The sequence below is a fragment of the Dermacentor albipictus genome, unplaced genomic scaffold (assembly GCF_038994185.2).
Source record: "Dermacentor albipictus isolate Rhodes 1998 colony unplaced genomic scaffold, USDA_Dalb.pri_finalv2 scaffold_13, whole genome shotgun sequence".
Classification (NCBI taxonomy): domain Eukaryota; kingdom Metazoa; phylum Arthropoda; class Arachnida; order Ixodida; family Ixodidae; genus Dermacentor; species Dermacentor albipictus.
This window is the reverse complement of record NW_027225567.1, coordinates 12,850,302-12,875,849: the sequence shown is the minus strand read 5'-3', so window position 1 is coordinate 12,875,849 and position 25,548 is coordinate 12,850,302. Positions and strand designations below refer to the sequence as shown.

Here is a 25,548-nt window from a genome sequence, read left to right as displayed (position 1 = left end):
TTTACAACCATCGAAATAAACGTGCTGCCAGCCGGGTAGGCCAGTCAGCATTCAGACAGAGCCTCGTGTGTGTGCTATCTGGGCAGAACATTACACAGGGATCCTGCTTGCTGTTAATCTAGGGGGCCTCAGCCCATCATCGCTGGCCCTCTCAGGGGACCTGCAAGGATGGCATTGAAACTTTTACCCCCAATGGCCCCCAACGAAATCTGTTCTACATTTGAAGGATGCGAGAACTGCCTTGTGCAGCATTGCTGTCCATGATGTACGAGTTGCTAGGATTAACAAATCTGCGAAGGTTTCTTTTTTTTTTTTCAGGTGCAAAGATTCTGAGGGAGGAGCATCTGCATTTTTTACTTGTCCCCGACTGCACTGCCAGTAGGTGCTGCTACATCAGTGTAAAAAGAAAGCACTTGGAAGCCCAACATTGGCTGCTGCTGATTATGATGAGTAGAGTTAGCAGGGTTTAATTCAATGGCACACTGAGCACAGGGTGCGGCCTGAACCGCAGGTTTGGTTCTTCCTGCACATGCCTCTGTGCTATTGCGCATGAGTCTCATAGCACACAATATGACAGTGTGAAATTGTAACATAAAGCCTTCATGGTATTTTGTGCACAGATGCTTACTAACAATGCTTTAACTACCACAAATGCTCAGGATGCTTATAGGCTTTTTTTCTTTAGTGGCCATTGCAAAGAAACTTAATTCAAGCCAAATTCTCAGTTTAATAAAATTTTTAACTGAAAAACAATTGCACAAAGAGAAACAGCACAACAAACCCGTGCGAATGACTCCTAGATTCTTTTCTCTCAGCGTCCTCAGCTGCAAGAGAAACTGGGGTGGATGATCGTGGCGTGCTGTCCTTTGTGGTAGACTTGGACTACATTTGAAGAAAAATAATGTGGAAAGCAGAATAAGCAAACGGCATTTTTCAAAAAATGAAAGTATTTCTCGCAGCAGACCGTACAAGTTGGAGAAATGAGAGCATTCAACTTCAGTTAAGGCAAGTGGTTTTGTGAGTGGAAGTGTCTGCATTTAGCCCTAGTTAAAGAGTCACAACAGAGGAATATCAAGCTGTAGCAGTAAGCTATGCTGCAATAATAGCTACACTACCACTCTTAAGGTTACAGTAGGCTTGGCAAGCAGCCAGAAAAGAGAATGAAATAGTTATGGTGATGCTGTCTTCAAATTCTCAAACCAGCTTGCTGTGATCGCAGGGACTTTGACAACTTCTACAACTTGGGTAAATGTTTTCGATAAAAAAAAAATGAAGCACCTTGCATCCTAACGGAACCAGAACCTCAACCAAGCATGCTCTGGCATTTCCTATGCCAAAATGGTCCAAACAGAACAAATTTCAGATCATCCTAATAGCAGTCGTGAAAAGCATCGGAAGAGGGGCGGGGGTGAAGAGGGTGGCAATTCTCCCAACTATGCAGTTATTACTCCAAAGATTTCGGTCAGACAATGCAGTGGTTGGGAAGCAAGGGGTTAACCCCACCACCCCCACAGTCCCCTCCCGTTTCAACTGCCAAGCACTTTTACGCCTTTGGTGTTCTAACCCCCCGGTTCAACACTCAATTTCTATTGTCCCTCTGACAAGGCAAAAATTCTGGGGTTTTACGTGCCAAAACCAAGACATGATTATGAGGCACGTTGTAGGGGGGACTCCAGAATAATTCTGACCACTTGGGGTTCTATAATGTGCACCCAATTCATAGTGCACAGGCGTTTTTGCATTTCACCCCCGTCGAAATGCGGCCGTCGCAGCCGCAACAACAAAGCCACTATGCCACCACGGCGGGTCCCTGACAAGGCAGTTGTTAGAACTTTTGCAAGAGCATTAAAGGACAGCTGAGAATGCAAATGCTTATACAAAAGGCTTACTATGGCAGAGTGCCACTGCCCTGGGGACTACAAAATGTACTTCATTACTGTACAATTTAAATGAAGGAAGATCAACACCAGGGAAGCAATGGCTTAGTGGCAGAGCATTTGCATGCATGTGATACTGGAGATAACTTCTTGGGTGAGTTGGTGTTAGCTATACAACAAGATTTCTGGTGGTCGTGGTGCTGTACCTCCACAAGGTAAGCCACAACCTTAGGAAATTAGTGAACAGGTATTTTTTCTGCACCAAAAAAAAAAAAAGGGAAGAAACAGCCTGTGTTTGCCCCCGAATGACAAGTTGCACTGTGCTAAGGTGCAAAGTGAAGCACATCAAGCACTACATGCAGTGTTGTACAGGAGCGGTACATCACATTCTGTTAATCTGCAGAAGAACTTGCGTCGGGAAAACTGGCTACTGCGTGAATTACTGAATGAGGGAACGCACGAACAGTTTAAAGAAATATTTGGGTGCATATCTTTTTGAGCATTACAGATCTTGCCCCCATGAACCCCATTGTTCTGATGCGAGAATCATGGGGAGCAGTAAAGATGAAACTGCGTGGGAACTAGTAGAAGCATATCAAATTTAAATCAACGGTCAAACCTGTATTAGTCAAACCTGGGGCGCGATCGGAGATATTTTGTTCGACGCGCATTCTGTTCGGTTGCTGCAACGTCACTAAGTGGCAGTATGCAAAATTTGTGACAATGGGGCGGAGAGAGCAGCCAATCAGGAAGTGGTGACCTCCACGGAAGTTTACTTCCGTCATTTGTCGTCTGCTTGAAGACAGTATAGTACAAAACGAAATGTTTCTCGTCTTCCAAATGAATGAAATCTTTATCTAAAAGAATATTTTTTCTTCTCAAGCCCAAACACATTTTCAAATAGTAGTACATGTGACTACTGCAATTCATAACTTAGTTTCTTTGCGTCGTCCCTAGGTGGTATCGCGCACAGCGAGAAGAAAAAATGAAAAGAAACGACGGAAGAGTGCCGCACTTTTCAAGAGGCAATGACAACATTCCAGTGGCTAGCTGGCACCGATGATGGGGTCGATTTCGTTGTACAACCAACGAATTTGTTTCGAGAAACAAAAACAACACTGGAATTCACTTTCTGCCATTTCTTCAAACGCGTTTCGCATCACCACCCGCTCTCCTCCTTCCTCTAGAAACACCAGCGCAACAACCTATGTTCCCAACGGAAGCGCCATTTTCTCGAATTAAACTATGGATTGGATCCAAACGTGCCATGCCGCAGCCACCGGTTGGATCCAATCCAATCCACCAGACGCGCCATGCGAAGCCGTATGATCGCTCCAAACTTCCCAGCTCCCGTCGGGTTCGGCGCCTAGAAGACGAAATGCTCGGTGGGAAGATGATTGACAGGAGCGTGTCGTCATTTTGACGTCACCAAAAACGTGGCCGCGCACCACGGCTGGCGACGTTGGCGTGGAGTAAGCCAATCGCGTGCGCCGGTAACCGAACGAACGCGCCGAACAACCATCTCTGATCGCATCCCTGAGTTTCCTTATACAATGTAAAAATGAGATTGTAAAGTTGTTGTCATTGATGACTCTTATGCTTGCTCTTCATTGCCCCTTGTTATTGCGTCCTTGTGGAGTATATAAGTAGCAAGCTTTGATTCTGAACAAACAGATGCAAGTGTAGTGCATGTCTTAGTTCCTGCTCTTTCCTTTTTGCAGGCTTTTTCTTTTTCTTCCTGAATTTTTCAGGTTCTCGGTTTGGTGCTGTCTTCCAGTGTTCACAAAAATTTAACAAGCACTTCACAGATAGTCACATTGATCAATACAAAAAAAGAGAAAAAATTTGAGTTTTAACATGTTCAGAAATTAACTAGTTTTTCTAATGGGTAGAGTTGTCCCACAACCTGGTATATGGCTTCTTCTGAGGGTCCACATCTTGAAAAGAAGCACTATAGAGAATCTCCAGCATTGGTCTATGCACCCCTTTTGCAATCCCAAAACACCTTTATAGCAAGCATACACCATAACCGTAAGAGGCACACTAGAGCTGCCAATGGAAACATACTGGTAAAAACAGGTACAAGCACGCTTCAGGCCAGGTGCTTGGACATTGCTGGAGCTCAACTTTGGAACGAGGCTACCTTCAACATGAGGGCGTTTCCACCTAATAGACACATGGATGCTACATTAGAAATTGCTAGCATGGTAGCAGTACTCACGGTCCCAACACATGGGACCATGGAAGTTCATTATGGCAGTCAATGAATTACAGTAATCATGCTTCCTATCATCTTCGAAAAAGCAGGGTAAGCATACAGAACTATTATACATGTAATTTTCACAGATTACATATGCTGCCTCTATGAAACGACCTGCACAACGGTTCCTTAAAGGAGTACTGACACAAATTCTCTATCTCGCTTTTTCCACTGCCATAAGTAGCTAATGACCCAGTAATCATGGCAGGAAACATCATTTGCTTCAGAGCACAACAGGTAATTATTTGGAGAAGGATCAACATTTGGGTGAGCTGGTACTTGAACATCTTGAAGGGGCAGTGCAATATGATGTCCTGTGTGTTCCTGCCTTCTGTCTTCGTGATATTGCACTTCCCCTTCAATATGTAACTATTTGGAGTCTTGTTTGTAGCAACCAGTCCAAGTTTCTGTTTCAGAGAGCAACTAGATGGCCAAAGAAGGAATGAAAGAAGGAAAGAAGAAGGAAGAAGAAGATGGAAAGAAGAAAGAAGGAACAGCTGGGCACCTGATCGCACAAAACTGACGTACGCATGCCAGTGTGCTCGCCGGCAGGGAATTTGTGTTGCCAGTTCATTTGCTATGCCTGCACGTGCTTTGCGGTGTCCTCGCCATCATCATTGTCCTCATTTTCGTCCTCCAGCGGCGACTATTTCCTGCAGGCGGGAGTCGCCGCCATATTAGACGTGGTTAACCACCTTTTATTGGATCCCCTACAAAGCAGCGACTCAAAAAGTGCGGCCAGCATCAGCTATCAATATGCGTACGCACTGCTACAAATAGTACGAACCATTCATCGAGGGCGCTTTTGGAATGAAGCATATTACAGAGCAGGACACAAGGTGGGGTAAAAGTCGGCACAGCATCAGGCTTGGGAGTACGTAGTCTTGGTGGAAGGTCATCGGACTGCCCTAAGCTCGGTGGGTTAGTTTGTACCAGGCACGCTTGAAATGAAACGAGCAAATCTGCCTACTCTTCAGCGGGCTTCATTCTAAGCGTCTAGCAGTGCGCACGAACTCGTACCACTTCTGCCGCTCATCAACGCCGACGGTAGCGAACGAGCAAGCCAGGCAAGCTGGCGATCACTGGGAAACGGCATAGGCCAAGCTCGATGGCCGTCGGATCCGAGGCCGATTGCCCTTGCAATCCATCTACAGCTCGTAATAAAGCATCTATATTCATCAACGCAATCAACGTCTGCACTTTATGTTGCTCATAAGTGACAATACAATTTGTTTTCCCAAAGCCATTGGTAGCGATGAGAAAACATGTTAAGCCAGGCGAGCTGCTTCACAGAGACGATTGCAGCGGCGGCTGTGCTGACCGCTTGCAAGTCAAAATCACAACAATGATTTTATGTTGTGTAACGTTTTATGACATGCACATTTTTGAGGTCGCTTTTCTCTGAGTTATTTCATGTCGGAAACAAGTTTTAGCTGACTTTTTGTACTGCCATCAGCGACACAAAAAATAGGGGGCTATCGGAGCAGTGATGAACTTGCTCACAGGGCCCGCCCCAATGGCAGCATAAACTCGTGACGTAGCGTTGTCTCGGTTGTTTACATTCCTTGCTTGATGTTGATGTCGCGAGGTGCTACGTTTTGCAGTTAGCTGCTTGTGCATGCGTACTTTAATATTGATTGGTTGGTTAGTTGGGGTTTAATGGTGCAAAGGCTACTTGGACCATGCTGTGCTAGTCACAAGTCTGCAACGCAGCACAATGTTAAAATAGGTAAACCTGCTTTGCATAATACATCAATAACCAGTAGCCTCTGAAAAGTCAAACAAGTTAGCATGTGGCACTAGTGGGTCATGTGCCAGGAATAAGACAGGGTGTAAAGGTACACTAAAACGACGTTAAACCGTACCCGCTTAAACAGTAGTTTCGTTTTAAAAGTAGTAAAGTCAAAGGCAGTGACTACAGTGACGGGGCCCGTCACTTTAACATCTGCACTACAGTGACGGGGCCCGGTACTTTAACATCCTCACTACGGTGACGGGGCCCGTCGCTTTAACAACAACACTACACCGACGGGGCCGTCACTATGTCGGTATTGGGGGCGAGGTCGACTTACGGAGTCGCCATCTGTCGGAAGCGCCTCATATGCGTCGGCGTTAAATAAACATACTACGCGGCAGCCCTCCTGAACAATTTTGCAAGTACTCTCGAAATGGCAGTATTTTACCTTTAAAATAATCATGTTGGACAAACAGAAAGCACATAATGGTTTACAAACGCTATCTCTTTGCCTACTACGTACAGTAAGCTGGGACTGCGAGCGGTCGCCGCAATCGATTCCACCGAACCGGTTTGCGTGAAACGTAAGCAATTGCTGAGAAAACTATGTGAAATATGTTCTTATAGTGGGATGGCTGTCTGTGTAAATAAATGTAGCATAACAGAATGAAGCTGCAATGCAGCGATCGCACGGGTTCGCGGTGACAGACTTCGCGTCTGCATGCATGTCCTCGCGCAATGTTTCGCTTTCGCTCCGAGCACGTTTTCGCACCGTGCCGTGAGCTTTATGCCGCAGCATATGAGCATTTGACAGTACGCAAGCTACCATTGTTGCATGGACACTATCGGAGCTGTTCAAAAATAATTTCGTTATAGCCAGGGGTCTTCGACGCCTACAGCGACTTGTGATGTTCCGTCGCGATGATTCAGTCTTAATTTTCTTTTTCTTTTCTTCTAAAGTCTTGGAAGCTTCAATATCATTATTTCTCAAATTTCATCGAACTGCATGTTTATCGGTCTTCTAAGCGAGCAATTACCCGCTGCTTCTTTTTCTTAATTCAGTAGAATATATTGATTGTCAGGTGCTCACAAGCAGGAACATGGGCCGTGACTTTTTAAATGTGTTTTTACCGTTCCCCTTCCATTAGAGTGAACTTTCTTTATTATAATCATCATACGTGTTACAGTGCATACGCAAAAGATTGTACATTCGTGGACAAGTACCCATTGCGGTCGTTCGATCCGTATGTGTGCAATCATGTATTCGATTACTGCACGGAAGTTGCTGACATCGTGAAATTCACGTGGTGTTGTGGACAGTACTGGAATAAAATACCGCGGTCCGTAAAGTGCTTGGCATCCCCATAGGCGCCAGCACCGAGAAGCTCATGCAGCTGGGGGTCCACAACACTTTCGATGAGGTTGGGTTAGTTAGTTAGTTAGTTAGTTAGTTAGTTAGTTAGTTAGTTAGTTAGTTAGTCCGCTGGACTTTAACCCGTCAGGGAAAGGCAGTGCGTGCTCGACGCGTGGTCGCGGGAGGCCGTCACGGTCTCGCCGTTCCCGCGCAACGTGCACCCGCAACGCAATGTAGGCACACGCCGGGCCCGGGCCGCACTTCTCGGATCCGTCGCCGACGAACCACGATCGGTCGCGTTCGTCGACGTCGCCCAATACGGTTCGTCCGACCGGTTCGCGGCGGCCGTGGTGGATCACAGGGGCAACCTAATGCCGCGTCCGTGCGGGGCAGGTGTCCGGATTGCGGAGATCCATTCTGCACTTTAGAACACATGCTCTGGCGGTGTCCCTCGTTACGGGACCACGGTCATCTCACCACGGATGAAGAGTGGGAGGAGGCGGTCAGGCACGGCCTGCCCGTCCCAACGTCGGAACGGCTCGCGGCGGCCCCCTCCCTCATAAGGGGGTTTCGGAGTCGCTCCTCAGGACCTTAATAAAGTTCACTGCCTGCCGTGAAGTGCTCGAAGTTGTTTGCATAGAATGTTTGAAAGAAGTGCGGCCATTGACGTCGCTACAGTGTCGACGTAAAGTGCCGGTCCCGTCTGTGGTTAAGGAGACGGGCCCCGTCACTGCAGTGTGTATGTTAAAGTGCCGGGCCCCGTCACTGTAGTACAGATGTTAAAGTGCCGGGCCCCGTCACTGTAGTGCACGATTATGTTAAAGTACCGGGCCCCGTCACTGTAGTACAGATCTTAAAGTGCCGGGCCCCGTCACTGTAGTCACTACCAAAGTCAAATCCCCGATTCAGCGGCCATTGAACATAATGTGTTTTATATCCGCATAAACTGCACCAGCTTACTGCATACGTATAGGTTAACACGTAGTGTTTCCCCTTTTCGTCGCGCAAACACGGCGGTGTCGTCTCCATAGAGTTTCTCACATGTTGTAGTGAGAAACTATGGTCATCATCGGGCAGCCTGGCAGAACAACAAGCCTCAGAGATCGGAACAACGGCCTACAAGCACCCTGTGCGTTTGCGCGTGAAGCCACATCGTCATTTCGGCGCCATGCCAGAAAGCGTGGCACCGTGCAATCAAGAACTCGTGTCATGCTGAAGCTCGGATAAAAAAGGCGCCGGGTGCTGAGCATAGAAGAAAAATTAGACATAGTTCATGCTATCGAACGTGACACGAAGAAGACGGCGCTGGCATGCGACAGGGATCTGCTGTTTGGAATGCGAAGAAGTTGCTCGGCAGTGCTGCTGCGATCGCGAAGAGATGTTGGCTAGGAGGTTCGACTTTTTGCCATCGTTGTCTCTGTTGTTGCCGAAGTGCTGACTAGCGACAGTGATGAGGACGACACGGAAAGTGACAGCACAGGCAATTCAGGCCCGACAGTGGCAGAAGCTGCGCGTTACGTCTGCCTCATGAATGCAGTCGTCGCGACAAGAACTGCACCCCACAATGAAAAAGGCACCCTGCTACTTCTGTAGTGCTACCACGCGCGTGCACGGAGAATACGTAACGCCGAGGAATCTGCCATGCGAGTGTTTGCCAAGAAGAGGGGGCTGGCTGAAAAGCTGGCTTGCAGCTTCAGTAAGTTTGAGGCCGCTGACGTCGCGTGGCTAGGCCGCCGCAGCATCAAACGAAAATAACACTTTTGTGGCGTGAAGTGAATGAATACTGCATGTTTTTTCCCCCTTCCATCGCACACTCTGTGAGTTCCGTTTCTGACAGGTATGTGGGGGACCTCATGGTATTTCGGTTAAGCAGTACTACCATTTAGTAGATACTTTTTTCGAGCTCCAGTCAACTACGGTTTAACAGTTTCACTGCATATGTAAATTATATAGGTTGTGTAAAAGCTTCCGCCTCTATGTTTCAAAGTGTGGGCATGTTATAAGGATATGTACCGTATTTACTTATCCTATTTACTAAAGAAAGTGAAGCTGCCAATTTGAAATGGATCATTTGCACCTAATTTACTTAGTGCTGCTGATAACGGGCTGTTGGCATGGTGCAGTGAAATATGTTAACAATGCAACAAAGCAGGTTAGCCAAATGGAGGGAACAGGTACTACTGCCCCCACCACCTGTACTTGAGCGACGTTTCATTAAATTGCCAGTGGCCTCGTAAGTCTTTCCAATGTAAAGTAATGCAACATTCTCCATGCACTGTCGACCAAAGCAAAATGGCAAACAAACCTTGCTAATGGAGCCAACAGAGACATCAAACACCAGAACAGCGTTTGGTGGTACAGTGGTCCCCAAGCCTTTGGAGCCATAACCATGTGACGGAGGCAGCACAAGAAACCGGCGAGAGTTCTTCCTGCATCCGACAAGGCCCTCCTCCAAGCCCTACAGTGGTAAAAAAAGAGAAAATAAAAATAACACAACTTTTCTGGCAAATGTAGGTTTGCCAGAAAAGGTCAGCAGCAGGTTTGTAGGTCAGCAGCCAAAACCACTATGAATATGCTCATTACTTCAAACGGGTGCTCAAACCAAATCAGTTTGCCTACTAGGATCACAGAACATAGCGAAACTTTGTTAGACCTAATTATTACTAACTCAGTCAGTGAAAATGACATTGCGGGTGTGATGACCTGCGACTTGAGTGACCACCTTCCTACCTTCATATTAGATAGACACAATCATCATAGTAAAAAACAATTTATAAATGTTCAAATAATAAATCCTACTCGCCTAGATGCCTTCAGAAATGACGTGCTAAATTCTGATTTCGAATATCTTCTTGCGATTAATTGCGCTGACAAGGCGTATATAACATGTTCGTTGATCACATCGCTGAAATATATAAACGGCACTTTCCGCTTAAGCAACTGAAACTTGGTAGGAAAATACGCAAGCCTTGGATCACGCCAGAGCTCATTAAAAAGATCGATGAGAAGAATACTATCTATCATCAGTTTATAAAAACTAAAAACCCCCCAAAACTCAAGCAGTTTAAGATGTACCGAAATCAGCTAAATAAAGAAATAAAGCTAAGCAGACAAAACTATTTTTATGCGGAACTTGACGCCTGCTCTCGTAAGCCTGATCTTTTGTGGAAAAAGTTGAACACTGTTTTAAATCGCAGTAACTCGTCCCCAAAAACAGATAAACTTAAAATCGGTGAAGTCGAGATATCCGGTCGTGCCCTGGCAAATTTATTTAATAACTATTTTGTGCAGTGTGGTGATTACTTTCCAGTGTCTGAATTTTCAAGATTCATGCCCCCTAGTAACCAATCTACTTTCTTTCTTGAGGCCGTTAGCGAAGAACAAGTTCGGTCTGTTTTTATGTCTCTTCAAAACAGCTCTAGTTGTGACGAAGGTATGCAAATTCGACCTCATAAACATATTATGGATTTTATTGCACCGATTCTTTCCCATATATTTAACCTTTGTTTTTCAAGTGCCATTTTCCCACAAAGAATGCAGGTGGCTAAGGTTACGGTATTGTTCAAGAAAGGTGATCGAAATGACATCAAGAATTATCGCCCTATCTCAGTGTTGCCAATATTTTCAAAGGGTTTAGAAAAGATTATGAGCGCCTTTCAATTTTTTTTCCGAAATATGAACTTTTAACCCCAGCTCAATTTGGATTTAGAAAGCATAGGTCTACGGAACTAGCCTTGATAGAACAAAAAGAGTTTATTTTATCACCGTTTTCATGTAAGATGGTTGTACTGGGCCTGTACATTGACTTCACAAAAGCATTTGACTGCATTGTTCATTCCATTTTACTCAAAAAACTTGAATTGTATGGAGTGCGTGGCCATTGCTGGAATCTTATAAGATCTTACCTTGGCTATCGGCGGCAGTATGTTCAAATAGGTGAGCACTGTTCAGACCAAAAACCAATTGCAAGAGGAGTGCCTCAAGGCAGCATTCTTGGACTTTTTCTTTTTTAATATCTACAGTCGCGTCCACTTATAACAATGTTCAAGTGCCATGAAAATTTCATTGTTATAACCGATAATTGTTATAAACGGTTTGCACGAAAAAAAGCATAACAACTGCAAAGAGGGTTCACAGACGGCAAGTGACATGCCAGCTCCGCCGAGGCACCGTTTTGGTGGTCCCGAAAGGAGCCTTGTAAAAAATACAAGAAGGTTACCGCGGCTGCCTCTCAGCTTGAAAATCTCTTAGCGCCTCCCCCAAAAACTAAGAAAACATGAATACCTAAGAGCATTTAATGAGGGCAAAATAGCTTGCACTTCTCACTTCTTTGCTGAAACAAACCCGTAATCAGCAAGTTTCGACTGCTTCGCGGCCATCTTGCCGATGTCTTTCTGGAGGGCATCCAAATGTTGAACATGTCTGAGCGAAAGGTTTTTTGCAAAAATGAAGTCCCGCAGGGAATCGATCATTCTTGAGGCCTCCTGTTGAGACACAACTTGTACAGGTTCCGGTTCATCTTCGTCGTCGCTGCTGTCATCGTCTTCCGCACCGGTGACTGCTGCAACGATCGCCTCATCAGTCAATTTTTCGTTTGTCGCGACTGCATCGTCAGCATGCAAGAATTCTTGAAGCCCCTCCGCGTCGCTGTCATCACCACGCACCGTAGACCAAAGTTCTGTAATGGCTCCATTGGCAGTAGCTTCGCGATACTCCGCATCACTGATATCCCCAGCAAAGTCAATAATGGACTGCTCCTCGCGCGCCGATACAAAAGCAACAAAAGAAATGCCTTCCTTCCCTCTCCTACTCTGCCCAGAGGAAAGCGTCCGTCTTTTCTCCTGCTCACCCCATTCTCCTCGCATGCGTCGTCACGTGAGCTTTTCGCCGCCCCTGTGCGAGCGGCTCCGCATACACGCGCGCGCTTTTGGCGGAGTAGTTTGGCCGGCGTGGTCGCTGCGTTTGCGCGTTTTTTTTTTTCTGTGAGGGTTGGCTCCAAATGACTACATTTAATTGTTATAACCAACAATCTAGTATGATAGCATTGTTATAAGCGGTTTATTTTACCATAGAACACACTGCAAAGGTGACGGTGCCGCGGCTGTCCATTGCTATATGCGATATTTTGTTAAAAGCGGCATTGTTATAAGTGGGTTTGACTGTATATAAATAATCTGGTAAATACATGCACTGAAGCCAATTATATATTCTACGCCGACGATGCCGGCATATTTTTTTTCCGCTACAGACTGTGAGCAAATCAGCTGTATAGCAAACTCGGCCCTTGTAAAACTTCTGGAATGGTCTGTAGCAAATCAGAGGTTAACACCAACAAAACTAAGGCTGTGCTATTTAGACCGAAATCAAAGCAGGTAAATAGGAACGTAGATCTTATTTACGGCACCAGAAAAATAGAAATAGTAAGTAGTATTAAAATTCTTGGGGTCACGTTTTCGCAAAATATGCTATGGGATATTCATGTAGATTCTGTTTGCACTAAACTGTCAAGTGTCGTTGGTATTTCAACCAGATGTAGGTTGATATTACCTTTCAGCGCAAAAAAGCTGATATATAATTCTCTTTACTCTCGCCTCTCTTACTGCTTTTTAGTATGAGGATCTACCACAGTAACTAACTTAACAAAGGTGTACATCCTTCAAAAAGAGATAATGAGGCTTCTTTTTGATGTCCCCTACAATTCTCATACACATACTCTGTTCGTTAAAGCAGATATAATGCCTGTCTGGAAATTGTTTAGTTATAGACGAATTGTTGCCTTTAAGTGCGAATTAAAAGAAAATCGAAATTTTTTTCGCAACCTAGCCAAGCTAGAAATAAAGCCTACATCCTATACTATACGTCAGTCTGAATACTGGAAGGTGGTCACTCCCCGTGCTAACTATTCTATGGGTACACTATCGTATATTTTGCCTAAACTTCTTAATGATCTGAATAAATGTGGAATTGATTTAGGTCGTACAACAGTTCACGAACTGCGCCACATAATATGTCATGTTTTAACGATATAACAAATTATTGCATATAATGAAGTAAATATAACATTTTGCCCGCTGACGTTTTCCCACTGATCATTTGATGTTCTACATTGTACACACTCTGCCTTGCTTGTTGATGCATCGTTTTCACATCAGCCAGCTGCTCCCCAGTCCCCAATGTTCATTGTGGAAGCTTAGATAAGTGTGGCTCCATTTAGGGGGACACTAAGCACAAAACACGTTGAAGCTGTGTTAGTAAATAACTCTTTTACAATACCAAAACAGTCACTGTTACCATGAGAGGAGGCTTCAAAGCCAGAAAAGACAAAAACAAAGTATGGGTGGTGACACCACCTTGAAGTTCCAGGCACAGCTTGCTGTGACGTCATGGATTTTGACGGTGTCTACTCGGGCCTAGTCAATTTGTTGCCGGTCAAGTAAAGGACTATCTTGTATTGTGAGCTAAATACCGAACTTAGCGTATTTATGAAACATTTACTGAGGCACAACGGCCCAAATGCAAGATTATACTTTAGAATGGGTGACATCACACTGTCATACCAGTGCTCTCTGGTCGGGGGTTTTGTCAACAAATTTTGAAGAATGTAATTTTGGTCTTCATTTTCTTTTCTGATAATCAACCTATTACAGTGAAATTAATAAGAATAGAGCATCAAAAGCATAATTCATCAGACAACTCATTTTTGTGTTTCTATTTCATCATCATCATCATCATCAGCCTGGTTACGCCCACTGCAGGACAAAGGCCTCTCCCATAGTTCAACAACCCCGGTCATGTACTAATTGTGGCCATGCCGTCTCTGCAAACTTCTTAATCTCATCCGCCCACCTAACTTTCTGCCGCCCCCTGCTGCGCTTCCCTTCCCTTGGTATCCAGTCCGTAACCCTTAATGACCATCGGTTATCTTCCCTCCTCATTACATGTCCTGCCCATGCCCATTTCTTCTTGATTTCAACTAAGATGTCATTAACTCGCGTTTGTTCCCTCACCCAATCTGCTCTTTTCTTATCCCTTAAATCCCTTATCCCTTCTATTTAGTGTCCCTTTAAGAGCTGCTACTTAGACAAGCAGCCCTTGCATCATTAACAGCTTAGACATCGATAATGCCAGTTACTAAGAACAAATAATGAATAGAAAACTATAGTAGTGAAACTTAAGATTCTCCTTTCCACAGTCAGTATGCTTATTCAAATACATTCCAATGTTTTATTTCTTTTTTTATTTTCTTGTTACCCAGGCTTGTCATAGTGCTCAGTTGATAAAAGTTTAAATAATAAAAAAACATGCCAGAAAAAAAGGAAAAGACAGGGAACCAATCCCACCTTCACTTGTTTTCCTCTGCCAAGCTTGAGCTTCTGTGGCTCATCAATGTCAGTAGTGTCAAAGACCTGGAAACAAAGGCAAGTCACTGATAAGTTATGGTGGTCAGTTTCACAATGCACCCCAATGAAAGGCACTTGAACAAAGAGACAAAGGTGTCTGATAACTCAGTGATGAAACACATCACATCCAACTCCCCCCCCCCCACACACACACACACAGATGCATGCAGGCATGTAACAAGAGGGAGGATAAAGTGGTCCCGAGACTCCCCTGAAATTATTGCTACGGTGATATACTTCTCAGCACAACTACAAATTCTGCTACATGTCAATATATGTACTATATGTTTATACCACCATATGCCAGCAGTGTGCCTGATTCACACATGAGAATGAGAATAGACAGTTTCATAAATGGACACAATTGTCCACACAAAACCCGTCCAGAAAATAATTCCCAAGTGTGGCCCTGCATGCATGCACAAATAAAAAAGGCTCTAGGCCAGGTCAAACTTGTGCAAACACAGAATGCAGTCAACTTGTGGTAACATAAACCTGTGATTTGTTCGAATAAAGCAGAATATCATGTTGTCCATGGCTCTAAAAGCAGGCTTGGTTCATGTACAATGGAAAGGCAAGTGTCTTCATAAAGAAGAGTTTGTAGGAATGATGTGATCCTCTAGGCTCCTACATGCACCCGCCCACGCTGCTTTTAAATACACCCTCCCTTTCATAAGCTATTAAAAATAACTTGGGATTTGTTTGAATAAACTAGAACTGCAAGTAACCCAGGGCAAGTTCATTTTAACTAATGTGTGTAGGGCCTCTTCAAACTTCAAAAGAGATACAACGGTATGCTACAGCCCTACATCAAGGTGGCAACATTTCTATTTTTGCTGCATAGAGAATCAATGCTTGAGAATCGAGTATCTGTGCCCACAACATGGATGTGTTATTGACATCATGAAAACCTGGCTTGTTCCGTTCTTGTGCAGCAAGAAGCTTGCACAGCACTCCTATTTTTTTAAATTTTTTTTTTTAATGAGCAACATTATCATACCTAGCCCAGCAAACCTGCTTGTATGGCATCTGGCAGCTTCCAGGACAGTGCTAATATTCTGTGAGGCTGTACAGGGAGCTGTATCACTATCCAGGTAAGCCTTGCAAACTCACACCCACCCCAAGGCCTGCGACACTTGAGGAGTGGCTGGCAGGCTCCTCCACCGACTATGTGCAAGTCATGACTGAGCTGATCACACAGACCAACTTCTAACACAGTTTATTCTCTCTCTCTAGCCCAATATCTACACAGCGTCAGCAAATTCTGCTTTGTGTCACGAAGTCAAAATAGTGTTGACGCTAGGTCTGGCATATTAAAACAAATTTTAGTATCAAATTAAAGTATCTTACAAGTGTTTCCCAACCTTAATACTTGCTAAATGTCATCCTTTTATGTGTGAAAAACATGTGGCAAAGTATGTGCAACTCTGAAAACACACGTCAGTCCTTTAAGCTTACCTGATTCAAACAGGTGAAAACATTTGTTTAAGTAAATCACCATGAAAATGGCTTGTAAAGCCACAGGCAATCTTCCAAGGAAAGGACATTGGTAGCAGAGTACTGACATATAGACCACCAAGAGAATCATGTCTAGAAATCTAGTGTGCTGATGAAGCAGTTAACTGCAGAAATATTTTACGACACATGACAAGTCAAGAATGACAAATCTGTTTAGCGAAGCTTTCAGTAGCTTACTGTGTGTGCATCTGTACGCAACTCAATTTTAGATCCTGTGGAATGATGACTAAAATGTATGCTTCATATGCATATCTGCAAGCGTAGTGTAACAATTTTGTCTTGAGCGTATAGTATTCTCCTGGAAGTTCCGAGTGCTATTCATAATTATTGTTGACGCATGTTTACTGCTGAACAAAAGCTCTCCCTAGATGCATGGTGGAAGCATAGACAAGCACAAAGTATGCCCAGAAAGACGTGATTTTCTTTATCAATGTTTCTGCCTATTTCGACAGAGGGAGACACAGAACAAAGGGTTGTCATTTCCCAGTGCAAAAGCATGCAACTCTATGGTGCTATTTTCATGAGAGTACTTGAAAAGGATAAAAAGTGCAGCTTAAATGCAATCTTCAAACAGCCAAGGAAATAAGGATTTGGGGGGGGGGGGGGGGGGGAACGAATAGGCTAGTTTTTCAGCTTAAATTATTACTGAGCAGCTGCAATAATTCTTTTTGGGCATTAATGCTATAAATTTGCCAATCTAGTTACAGACAATAGAATCTTGCTGATACGATCTTCACGGGAACCGTAAAATAGAACGCATCATCCGAAAATCTTATCCAAATAAAGCTCCAAAAAGCATGAAAATAGGCATACTCAGTGACAAACTCAACAGCAACGGTTCATGTGGTGTGAAGTGATATTGCCCCGCATAACACATTATGCGGAGCAGCGTCACTCGATGCAACCCGAACCGCAGCCAATGCACATTTATTCAGCAATGTTGAAATAGTCAGAGAGTTTGTGCTGAAGTTGCTTCTTTTAAATGTTGGTACAAAAGTTATTCTGGAAGTCGCAAAGAGAAGCCTCCGTTTCCTCAATGAACTGATCAGTGGCACACCGCCAATTGATTAGGCTGTACGGCTAAAGCAGCACATTACTGCCAGTGGCGCACCCCGTGCATTTTTCCTTTAGTGTGGCTGGGGCTTAACACGTTGTTCGTGGGTCACTGGAATGTTATTTAAGCTAGTACATTGGAATATAAAGCTACGAGCTTTAGAAATACCAGTAAAAGCCCACTACTGCTGTCATATTATCCGATCTCAGGGGAAAACGTGATTGCAATAAGCATATGAAAATATATGGTTCCGATGGGACGGTGGCGAGCAAAATAAAATAATATGTATTATCCAGAAAAACGTATTATGCAGAATTGTATCAACAAGATTCTACTGTATATGCTTGCACAAATGCAAGATTGTGGTAGTAGAATGTTCAACATGTGCTGTGATGACTGCTGCTTGCTAACTATTTGTAGCAGCAGCAGGCACGTACCCAGGATTTTTTTTCGGGGGGGGCCCACCACCTCCATCAACATCATCATCATCACCATCATCATCGCGATTTTCCTCATTTCATCGCTCCACTTAGTGTTCTGTGGTCCTCGATAGCGTTTTCCTTCTCTTGGTACCCATTCTGTAACCCTAATTGTCCAACGGTTATCTAACCGGCGCATTACATGACCCGCCCAGCTACATTTTGTCCTCTTGATGTCAATTAGAATATCGTCTATACCTCTTCGCTCTCTGATCCAAACCGCTCTATTTCTCTTTGTTAACGTTATGCCTAGCAATCTTCGTTCGATCGCTCTTTGCGAGGTCTTTAACTCATTCTCAAGTTTCTGCCCCATATGTCAGCACTGGCAAAATGCACCGATTGCACACCTTACTTTTCAAAATAATAATGGTAAGCTTCCAGTCAGGAGCTGGCAATGTCTGCTGTATGCGATCCAACCTATTTTTATTCTTCTCTTAATTTCCTTCTCATGATCAGGGTTCCCTGTGATTAATTGACCTAGGTAAACGTACTCCTTCACAGTCTCTAGTGGCCGACTGGCGATCCTGATCTCTTGTTCCTTTGCCCGGCTATTTATCATTATCGTCACCTTCTGCATATTCTTATTCAACCCCACTCTTACATTCTCTCTGTTAAGGTCTCCAATCATTTGTTGTAACTCGTCTGCGTTGTTGTTGAATAGAACAATGTCATCGGCAAACCGAAGGTTGCTGATATATTTGCCGTCGATCTTTACTCCTAAGCCCTCCCAGTTTAATAGCTTGAATTCTTCTAAGCACGCAGTGAATAGCTTTGGAGAAATTGTGTCTCCCTGTCTGACCCATTTCCCTATAGGTATCTCCCTGCTTTTCTTGTGTAGAATTAAGGTAGCTGTATAACCTCTATATATATTCTTACGCGAAGGACGAGCCAGTAAGACGAGAAACTATTTACAGATTATATTTACAACAACGGTTGCAGCACTGACCGGTTAGATTCACAGCGCGAGCCCAGTTCGTTCTTCCTCCTCTTTTCTGGAGTGATGGCGCCCACGCACCTCTTCAAACAAACAAATACCACACGCATGTAGCAATATTTTTCAAGCTTTTTACGTAAGCGTTCTGTAGTCCTTGATTACGTAGTGCCTCTAGACTGCTGGTATCTCTACTGAACCAAATGCATTTTCGTAATCTATATAAGCCACAAAGAGAGGCTTATTGTACTCTCCAGATTTCGCGATAACCTGATCGATGACATGGATGTGATCCATTGTAAGGTATCGCTTCCTGAAGCCAGCCTGTTCCCTTGGTTGACAAAATCCAGTGTTGCCCTTATTCTATTGGAGATTATTTTGGTAAATATCTTATACAATACTGGGAGCAAGCTAATGGTCCTATAATTTTTCAATTCTTTAACGTCTCCTTTTTTGTGGATTAGTATAATGTCTACATTCTTCCAGTTTTCTGGGACCCTTGCAGTCGATATACATTTCGTATAAAGAGCCGCCAGTTTTCCAAGCATTATGTCTCTTCCATCTTTGATTAAATGGACTGTTATTCCACCTTCTCCTCCCGCTCTTCATCGTTTCATGTCTTGCAGCGCCCTTCTGACCTCATCGCTAGTTATAGGAGAGTTTCTGTATCCTGTTCATTACTGTTTCTAAGTGAGGTATCGTGACTCCTCTGGGTACTGTATACAGGTCAGCTTAGAATTCTTCCGCTGCTTTTACTGTATCTTCGAGATTGTTTATGATATTATCCCTCTTATCTTTTAGTGCATACATCATGGTTTGTCCTATGCCAGGTTTCTTTTTTACTGATTTCAGACTGCGTTCATTTTTTTTACGGCTTCTTCAGTCTTTCACATGTTATAGTTTCGAATATCAGTTATTTTCGCCTTGTGGATCAGTTTTGACAGTTCCGCGAATAGCGTAACGCTGTGCGGCCGCCAGTCCCATACAACCGCGTAGAGCGCAGGACTCTGCGATTCTAGACGTACTGCGCTCACCGAGAAAGGTTAGAAAAACACCCACATAAGCACAGCAGAGAAGTGGCTACGTGAGGCGGTTCGACCGATAACTGTAGAATCGTCATTCAAAGCAAGTAATTATTCTCCACTTCCGGCGGCGTTTTCTCTACTTCCTTTTTAAATAAAAAGATGTTGATCCATAAATATTATCATAAACAACGGTTAACATTATTATTATTTGCTTTTGCTTGCAGTTTGGTTGTTGCGTTGGCTCTCTCCCATAGTAGATCACTTAATTTCTCAACTCCTTGCGATTTTTGTTTCCGGTTTCCAATTTTGCACGAAACGTGCTAGAAGTTAAGAAAAAACAGACGAGGTAACGGGCAACAGTCAACTTGCTTATGGGTTTAAGGGTTATTGCAGGGTTTCATGATGGACGATCTTTCACATTTTATTTCCCGCCTTGTCTAAGCCATATCACGTGTATAAGGTTCCGGGCATCTGCCAACGTCGCGGTGAGCCGTAACTCAAGGAAATAATGAAGCAAAGGGAAAAGTTAAACGCAATTGGTGTTTTCTCCGGCCGCAACTCGTTCCATGAGAGTAAAGACCAGCTGAGTAACAGCCGCATCCCTCTCCTGGTCCCAGGATCAGCCTAAACAAAGAAGGTTGAACTAACAAAAGCAACAGCTATGCGCGTGACGGTTGAATAGATGGTGACAACTGAGCGCATCTTGAGTTAATCGTGCGGGTGCGGAATCTATGAGAAAACTGTCCTTCACATTACAAGAGATGCCGATAACTACCGCCATCTAAAAGGAGTGAAAAAGGCAGCATAAGACTGACCGATAAACAGCTGCCAAGTCTCAACATTGATCTGGCGGCGCTTTAGGAATGTGTGAGGAGTGGTGGCGTGGGTGGGGAGGGGGGGGGGAGGAATGCCACTTGATTTCGGGGGGGGGGGGGGCCCGGGCCCCCCCGGGCCCCCCCCTGGGTACGTGCCTGAGCAGCAGTCATCAATAATAGCATCACCGCTTACTGTTGTTGGTAGGTGGTAATGGGCACCATAGCCGCAGGGTCAGTGATCTGTTTGCATGCTCATTGGAATGCGCCATGCCAGCACACGTAGCAACAGGAATGTGAAGCATATTTTCATGTGAAAACAGCAATGTGTGTATCATTTTAATGTGGCATTGTTAAGGGTTGCTTTTTCTAAAGTGATGCTTCACGATTAAAGGTGCTTGCATCAGAAGTGCCAAACCGAAGCCCCTGCTCTCTCATCACAGAGGGGCCACTTTGGTTATGCCTCTTTAGCTAAGTGGGTACACGTATTTAGTCAGGAATATTTTAATTGGATTAGTCTTGCCTGCACTTCTAGTAAAATCTCCCATTTAAGGATGCTCACTCATCCACATGTGAGCTAACCTGACTTTTCAGAGATAAGATTATTTGCACTGCTAAACATCAACCTCTTAACTTTATGAAGTTTTCGATCAAAAGCATAATTTTAAATTAAGATTTGACTACACTGATCATTCACAACAAAATAGCAGCATTTACAGCTCAAGTAAACCAAATGGCCACTTTCGATATACATCTAGACGTCAGTTCATGTCAGACAAACAGCTATCACCTTTAATTAGGGGTGTGCAAATATCAAAATTTTCAAATACGAATCAAATATGAATACATAGCATCGAATACTGAATCAAATATCGAATAACAATTGCACATGCATTTATTAGTCAGTTGGTTTATTTTGACATATTGGAACATTGCAATTACAATGTCACTGGTAAACAAAATTACCCTAATAAGTCACTATACTAAAAGATTGTATTTGGTTCATGTCATCTCTGGAAAATTAAATAATTTTTGCTAGTTGTTTGTTCTTGTCAACCTGTGCCTTATTATACCACATCAATTGCCCATAAACTCAGAGGCATTTGATCCTGTATCAGATGTCATTTAATATCAAGTAATAAGCTCAAAAATGAGGGTGGAACCTGCAAAAGAGTGCACCCTCACTATTCGCCCATCAGTGCCCCTGGCTACTGAGAGGCGGATTCTCCTGCACGGCTTGGATGTCCTGTGGCTAAGCGTGTTTTACAAGTAATATCTTGCCAGCTGCACGAAATTACTGCAAAATTCAGCAATAAGTCAGACACACTTTCTTAGATTAGATAGACAGATAAAATGCTAAGAACCATGTTGGCACCCATATGACGAGCACTATATCCGATTTATTTTGAATATTCCTATCCAATTGAATATGGTAAAATTTTGAAATACCTAGTCTTCAAATCGAATATGAATGTTATAAATACTATAACATTTGATAATATTTCAAATTTTTGAATATTTGCACACCCCCATTTTTAATCTTTTGCATTTATGGCAAACTATGCAGCCATGAGAATTCACTTACCAGAAGTTAACCTTAACAAAAATTACCAAGATTTCATTGGTTACAAAGAGGCACTACTAGTTAGCAGGGGCGTAGCCTGGAGGGGGGAGAGGCTTCCCCCGCAAAATTTATTAGTGCTGTCTATGCACCGCCGACCAAACAACCCCTGGCGCCGGAAATCATTCTGGATTTTGTTTAGAATGTCTTTAATGCTCGAAAAGTCATTTCAGTACGCACATTACGAACTCGGGCTGGATTTTGCGGCCACACCCATGCACCAGGAGCCAAATAATGCAAGGAGCCTCATCCGAGCACAAAGTTTCAAGGGCATTTTGATGGTGAGCGGGCTCGTGGCAGCATCTCGCGGAGGCCTCGGAATCTACGGAGCGCATAGATTTGAATTCCAAAACTTCATGGGTATAAAGCTCTTATAAACTTTTGATGCGAAGGATGCACTAACATTTCCGAAGTCGCGCTTTAGATTTTCAATTCTAAAATTTTTTGTGTTTAATGCCAAACATTTGACGCCAAAGGTGCATTGACTTTTCTAAAGTTGTACATCGGCACATACAATGAGACAAGCCAAATCAACACACTATTAGACAAGTTGACAAAGCACGCAGCGAGGTCCGATAGAGGAAGCATTGTGGTGGTTTGTGCTGTCATGTCACAAAAAAGAATGTCAACATTTCTTTCACCTCCGCCAAAGCATCCATGTCGAGATTAAAGCCAGCAAAGGTAATAACATTCTTATTTTTTCTACTTTGACTTTTATTCACGAGGACACACTGAGCCTCTTCAATATTCTTGTTCTCGCTACCCGCGGGCTGCCAGAGCCAGCCAGAGTGCATGCATTTTTCTCGTGTTGGCCTGACCACCACGCGGCGCGTTTGATGCACATTCGTTTTTCTCTGGCCAAGTGTATTTTTGCCTGGCAGAGTTTTAGAAACGTTCTGGCTAGCAGATGAGAAGAAACAATGGTTGCTTGCTATCATCATTTTGGGGAGTCGACAGATTTCCATGTGTTCACTTGAGCGCAACCTCATGGGAATGTCTCGTCTTGCCGGTGTAGAACACCGAGCAGTATGCATACGAAGCATTGGTTCTCTGTGGACCAAGCGTCTCACGTTTTCTTCAATATTCCCTCGGTAGGCACATTAGGTGCCCAAAGTAGGCATTCAATTGTGGCCAACATGCTTTCCTTAGCACTTTTTCATTTTGGTGCCCCCGCCGCGCGCGCACACAAAAAAAAAAAGACGTTGCAGTGCAACGAACATTCGAGTTTGTTACTTCTTTTGCGGAAAGTAATGGGCCATGGGGCCTTCAGTTGCTGGATACTCTTATTATATTATTGCGATAGCAATTATATGGTTAATCCAGGCGCATTCTTGCCGTCACTGTCATGTTCCGTATAAAGTCCAAGGATGATAACATTGTGACCGCGTGCCGCCTGCTGTATATGCAAATGAAAGTGTAGGTGGGGGGGGTGGCATGGTTGAGCCGACGATGGTGGTTCAGTCTTGTGTGCCCAAAAGAGAAAAGCGGGGAGGAAGCGAGCCACCTTTCCTTCGTGAGCAATACGTTGGGGGGGGGCCTTCAGATTCTCTGAATCTATGGTTGCGTAACATGTTTATTTGCCTTGTTTGACGCATTATATACAGTGGCTTTTTCTTAGATACGTAGATTTAAAGATCTTATTGCGAGGTTTTGTGTATACGTGCAGCGAACTTTGTTTCCAATGACACTCTTTTGCCCTTTATCAAGTTGTATCCTTGCATTTGTGTATTCCATTGTATCTTCACATTTCTAATGTATGAGGGCGAGTCAAATGAAAGTGAGCCAACCAACCATGTGCAGTAATGGTTCTGTTCATTATCTGCAAGGCATGCGCGTAGCACACAGGCATTTCTCATTTACAAAAGTGACACACAGGTGTGAGAATAAATGTTCTTTAATTTTTTCGTATGCTTAGCTGAACATGGTTGCGTGACATAATGGACACTCCAAAAGTTTAACAGCGTGGTGTCGTGAAGTTTCTGACAGCTGAAGGTGTTTCCCAAAAAGAACTTAGTCGCCGTGTGGCTGCCATGTACACTGAATATTGCATTTCATTGGCCACTGTGAAATATTGGAGGAAATGGTTCAAAGAAGAACGTGAAACTTGCAAAGGCAATCCAAGACCAGGCCAAAGCCACTGTGCAGTCACCCCCAACGCAACTGTGAAGGTTGAGCTGATTAGACAAGAACAGAGGATAAGCATTCATGAACTGGCAGAGCGTGTGAACATCAGTCACGGTTAAGTTCACACGATAGTTCATGGGTACCTTAGTTATCGGCTCATGCATGTGCAATGGATGCCCAAGATTTTGAACCACCGCCAGAAGATGGGGAGGTTTGGCGCTGCCTTGACTAATCTGATCCGGTATTACAATGAGGGTGACAACTTCTTGTCTGCAAGTGCGATTGGGCACAAATCATGGTGCCACTACTACGAACCTGAAACACGACGGCAAGGCTTACAGTGGAAACGCTCGAATTTGCCACTCCCCAAAGAAAGCAAAGGCAGTCATTTCCGCTGAAAAGGTACTGACATTTTTACGATCGTCAGGGGCCATTACTGATAGAATTCGCTAGACCTGGTGAGACGATCAATCGTTTCCGATATTGTGAAACGCTGGATCGACTGCAAGTCGTAAGAAAGATTAAACGGCGTGGAAAATTGATAAATGGGGTCATTTTGCTCCACGACAATGCCCATCCCCACGTCGCTGATGTGGTTAACACAAAACTGGCAAAGTTCAAGTTGAAAACGCTGCAACATCCACCATACAGCCCAGACCTGTCGCCTTGAGACTTCCACATTTTGGGACAATTGAAGAAACAGCTCAAAGAACACGATTCGTATCGAACGATGACGTGAAAGAGTCAGACTTTCTGAAGCAGCAACCCAAGAAGTTTTACGAGACGGGAATCACGCGACTCGTTAGACAGTGGGACAAATATCTAAATGCTCATGAAGACTACTCTTAAATAAAGTACCCCTTGTCATATATTCGCACTGGCTCACTTTCGTTTGACTTGCCCCTCGTATATTTTGCAGAACTCCTGCTTTCTATATGTGCTCTCTGTTGAGACTATAATTTGGGTGCAATTACAATATACGACTGATGACAGCTGCTCCTGCCCAATACATTGGAACAAAGACAGCGTCATTGAGATTTTTCCCTGGCCGTTGCATATGTACAAAAATGTAAACAAGGTTCTCGACTGACAAAGTTTCATTAACATATTTGTCTTCAACTTGTTTATTTCATGGCCTTTACATTTTTTCATATCAGTGGCATGCACTGCTTTGCTGGTTTCAAACTGATATAGTTTGAAAGTTCGTGTGATATTCTCTTTACTTATTAAATATACAAAAAACAGAAGCATTGACATCAGTTATTTCCTGCACAACTTTTGGGACGTACGAGTATATTCTTTCATGATAAAATGCGCGTTTTACTTGTCTTCACAGTGTTAGAGTACAAGAATTCGTT

The 25,548-nt window shown here is 43.8% G+C and overlaps 1 protein-coding gene across 6 annotated transcripts in view; it reads right to left on the bottom strand.

The window, feature by feature from the left end:
• LOC139051668 (FK506-binding protein 15-like) overlaps window positions 1-25,548 on the bottom strand; it is a 205,542-nt gene that overhangs the window by 156,037 nt on the left and 23,957 nt on the right. For all 6 annotated transcript variants that reach the window (XM_070528634.1, XM_070528633.1, XM_070528637.1 and 3 more), the window contains exons 8-10: window positions 14,567-14,632; window positions 9,532-9,684; window positions 782-882 (exon numbers count right to left, since the gene is read on the bottom strand). In XM_070528634.1, the coding sequence (XP_070384735.1) occupies window positions 782-882; window positions 9,532-9,684; window positions 14,567-14,632 (320 nt within the window). The remainder of the gene's footprint in view (window positions 1-781; window positions 883-9,531; window positions 9,685-14,566; window positions 14,633-25,548) is intronic.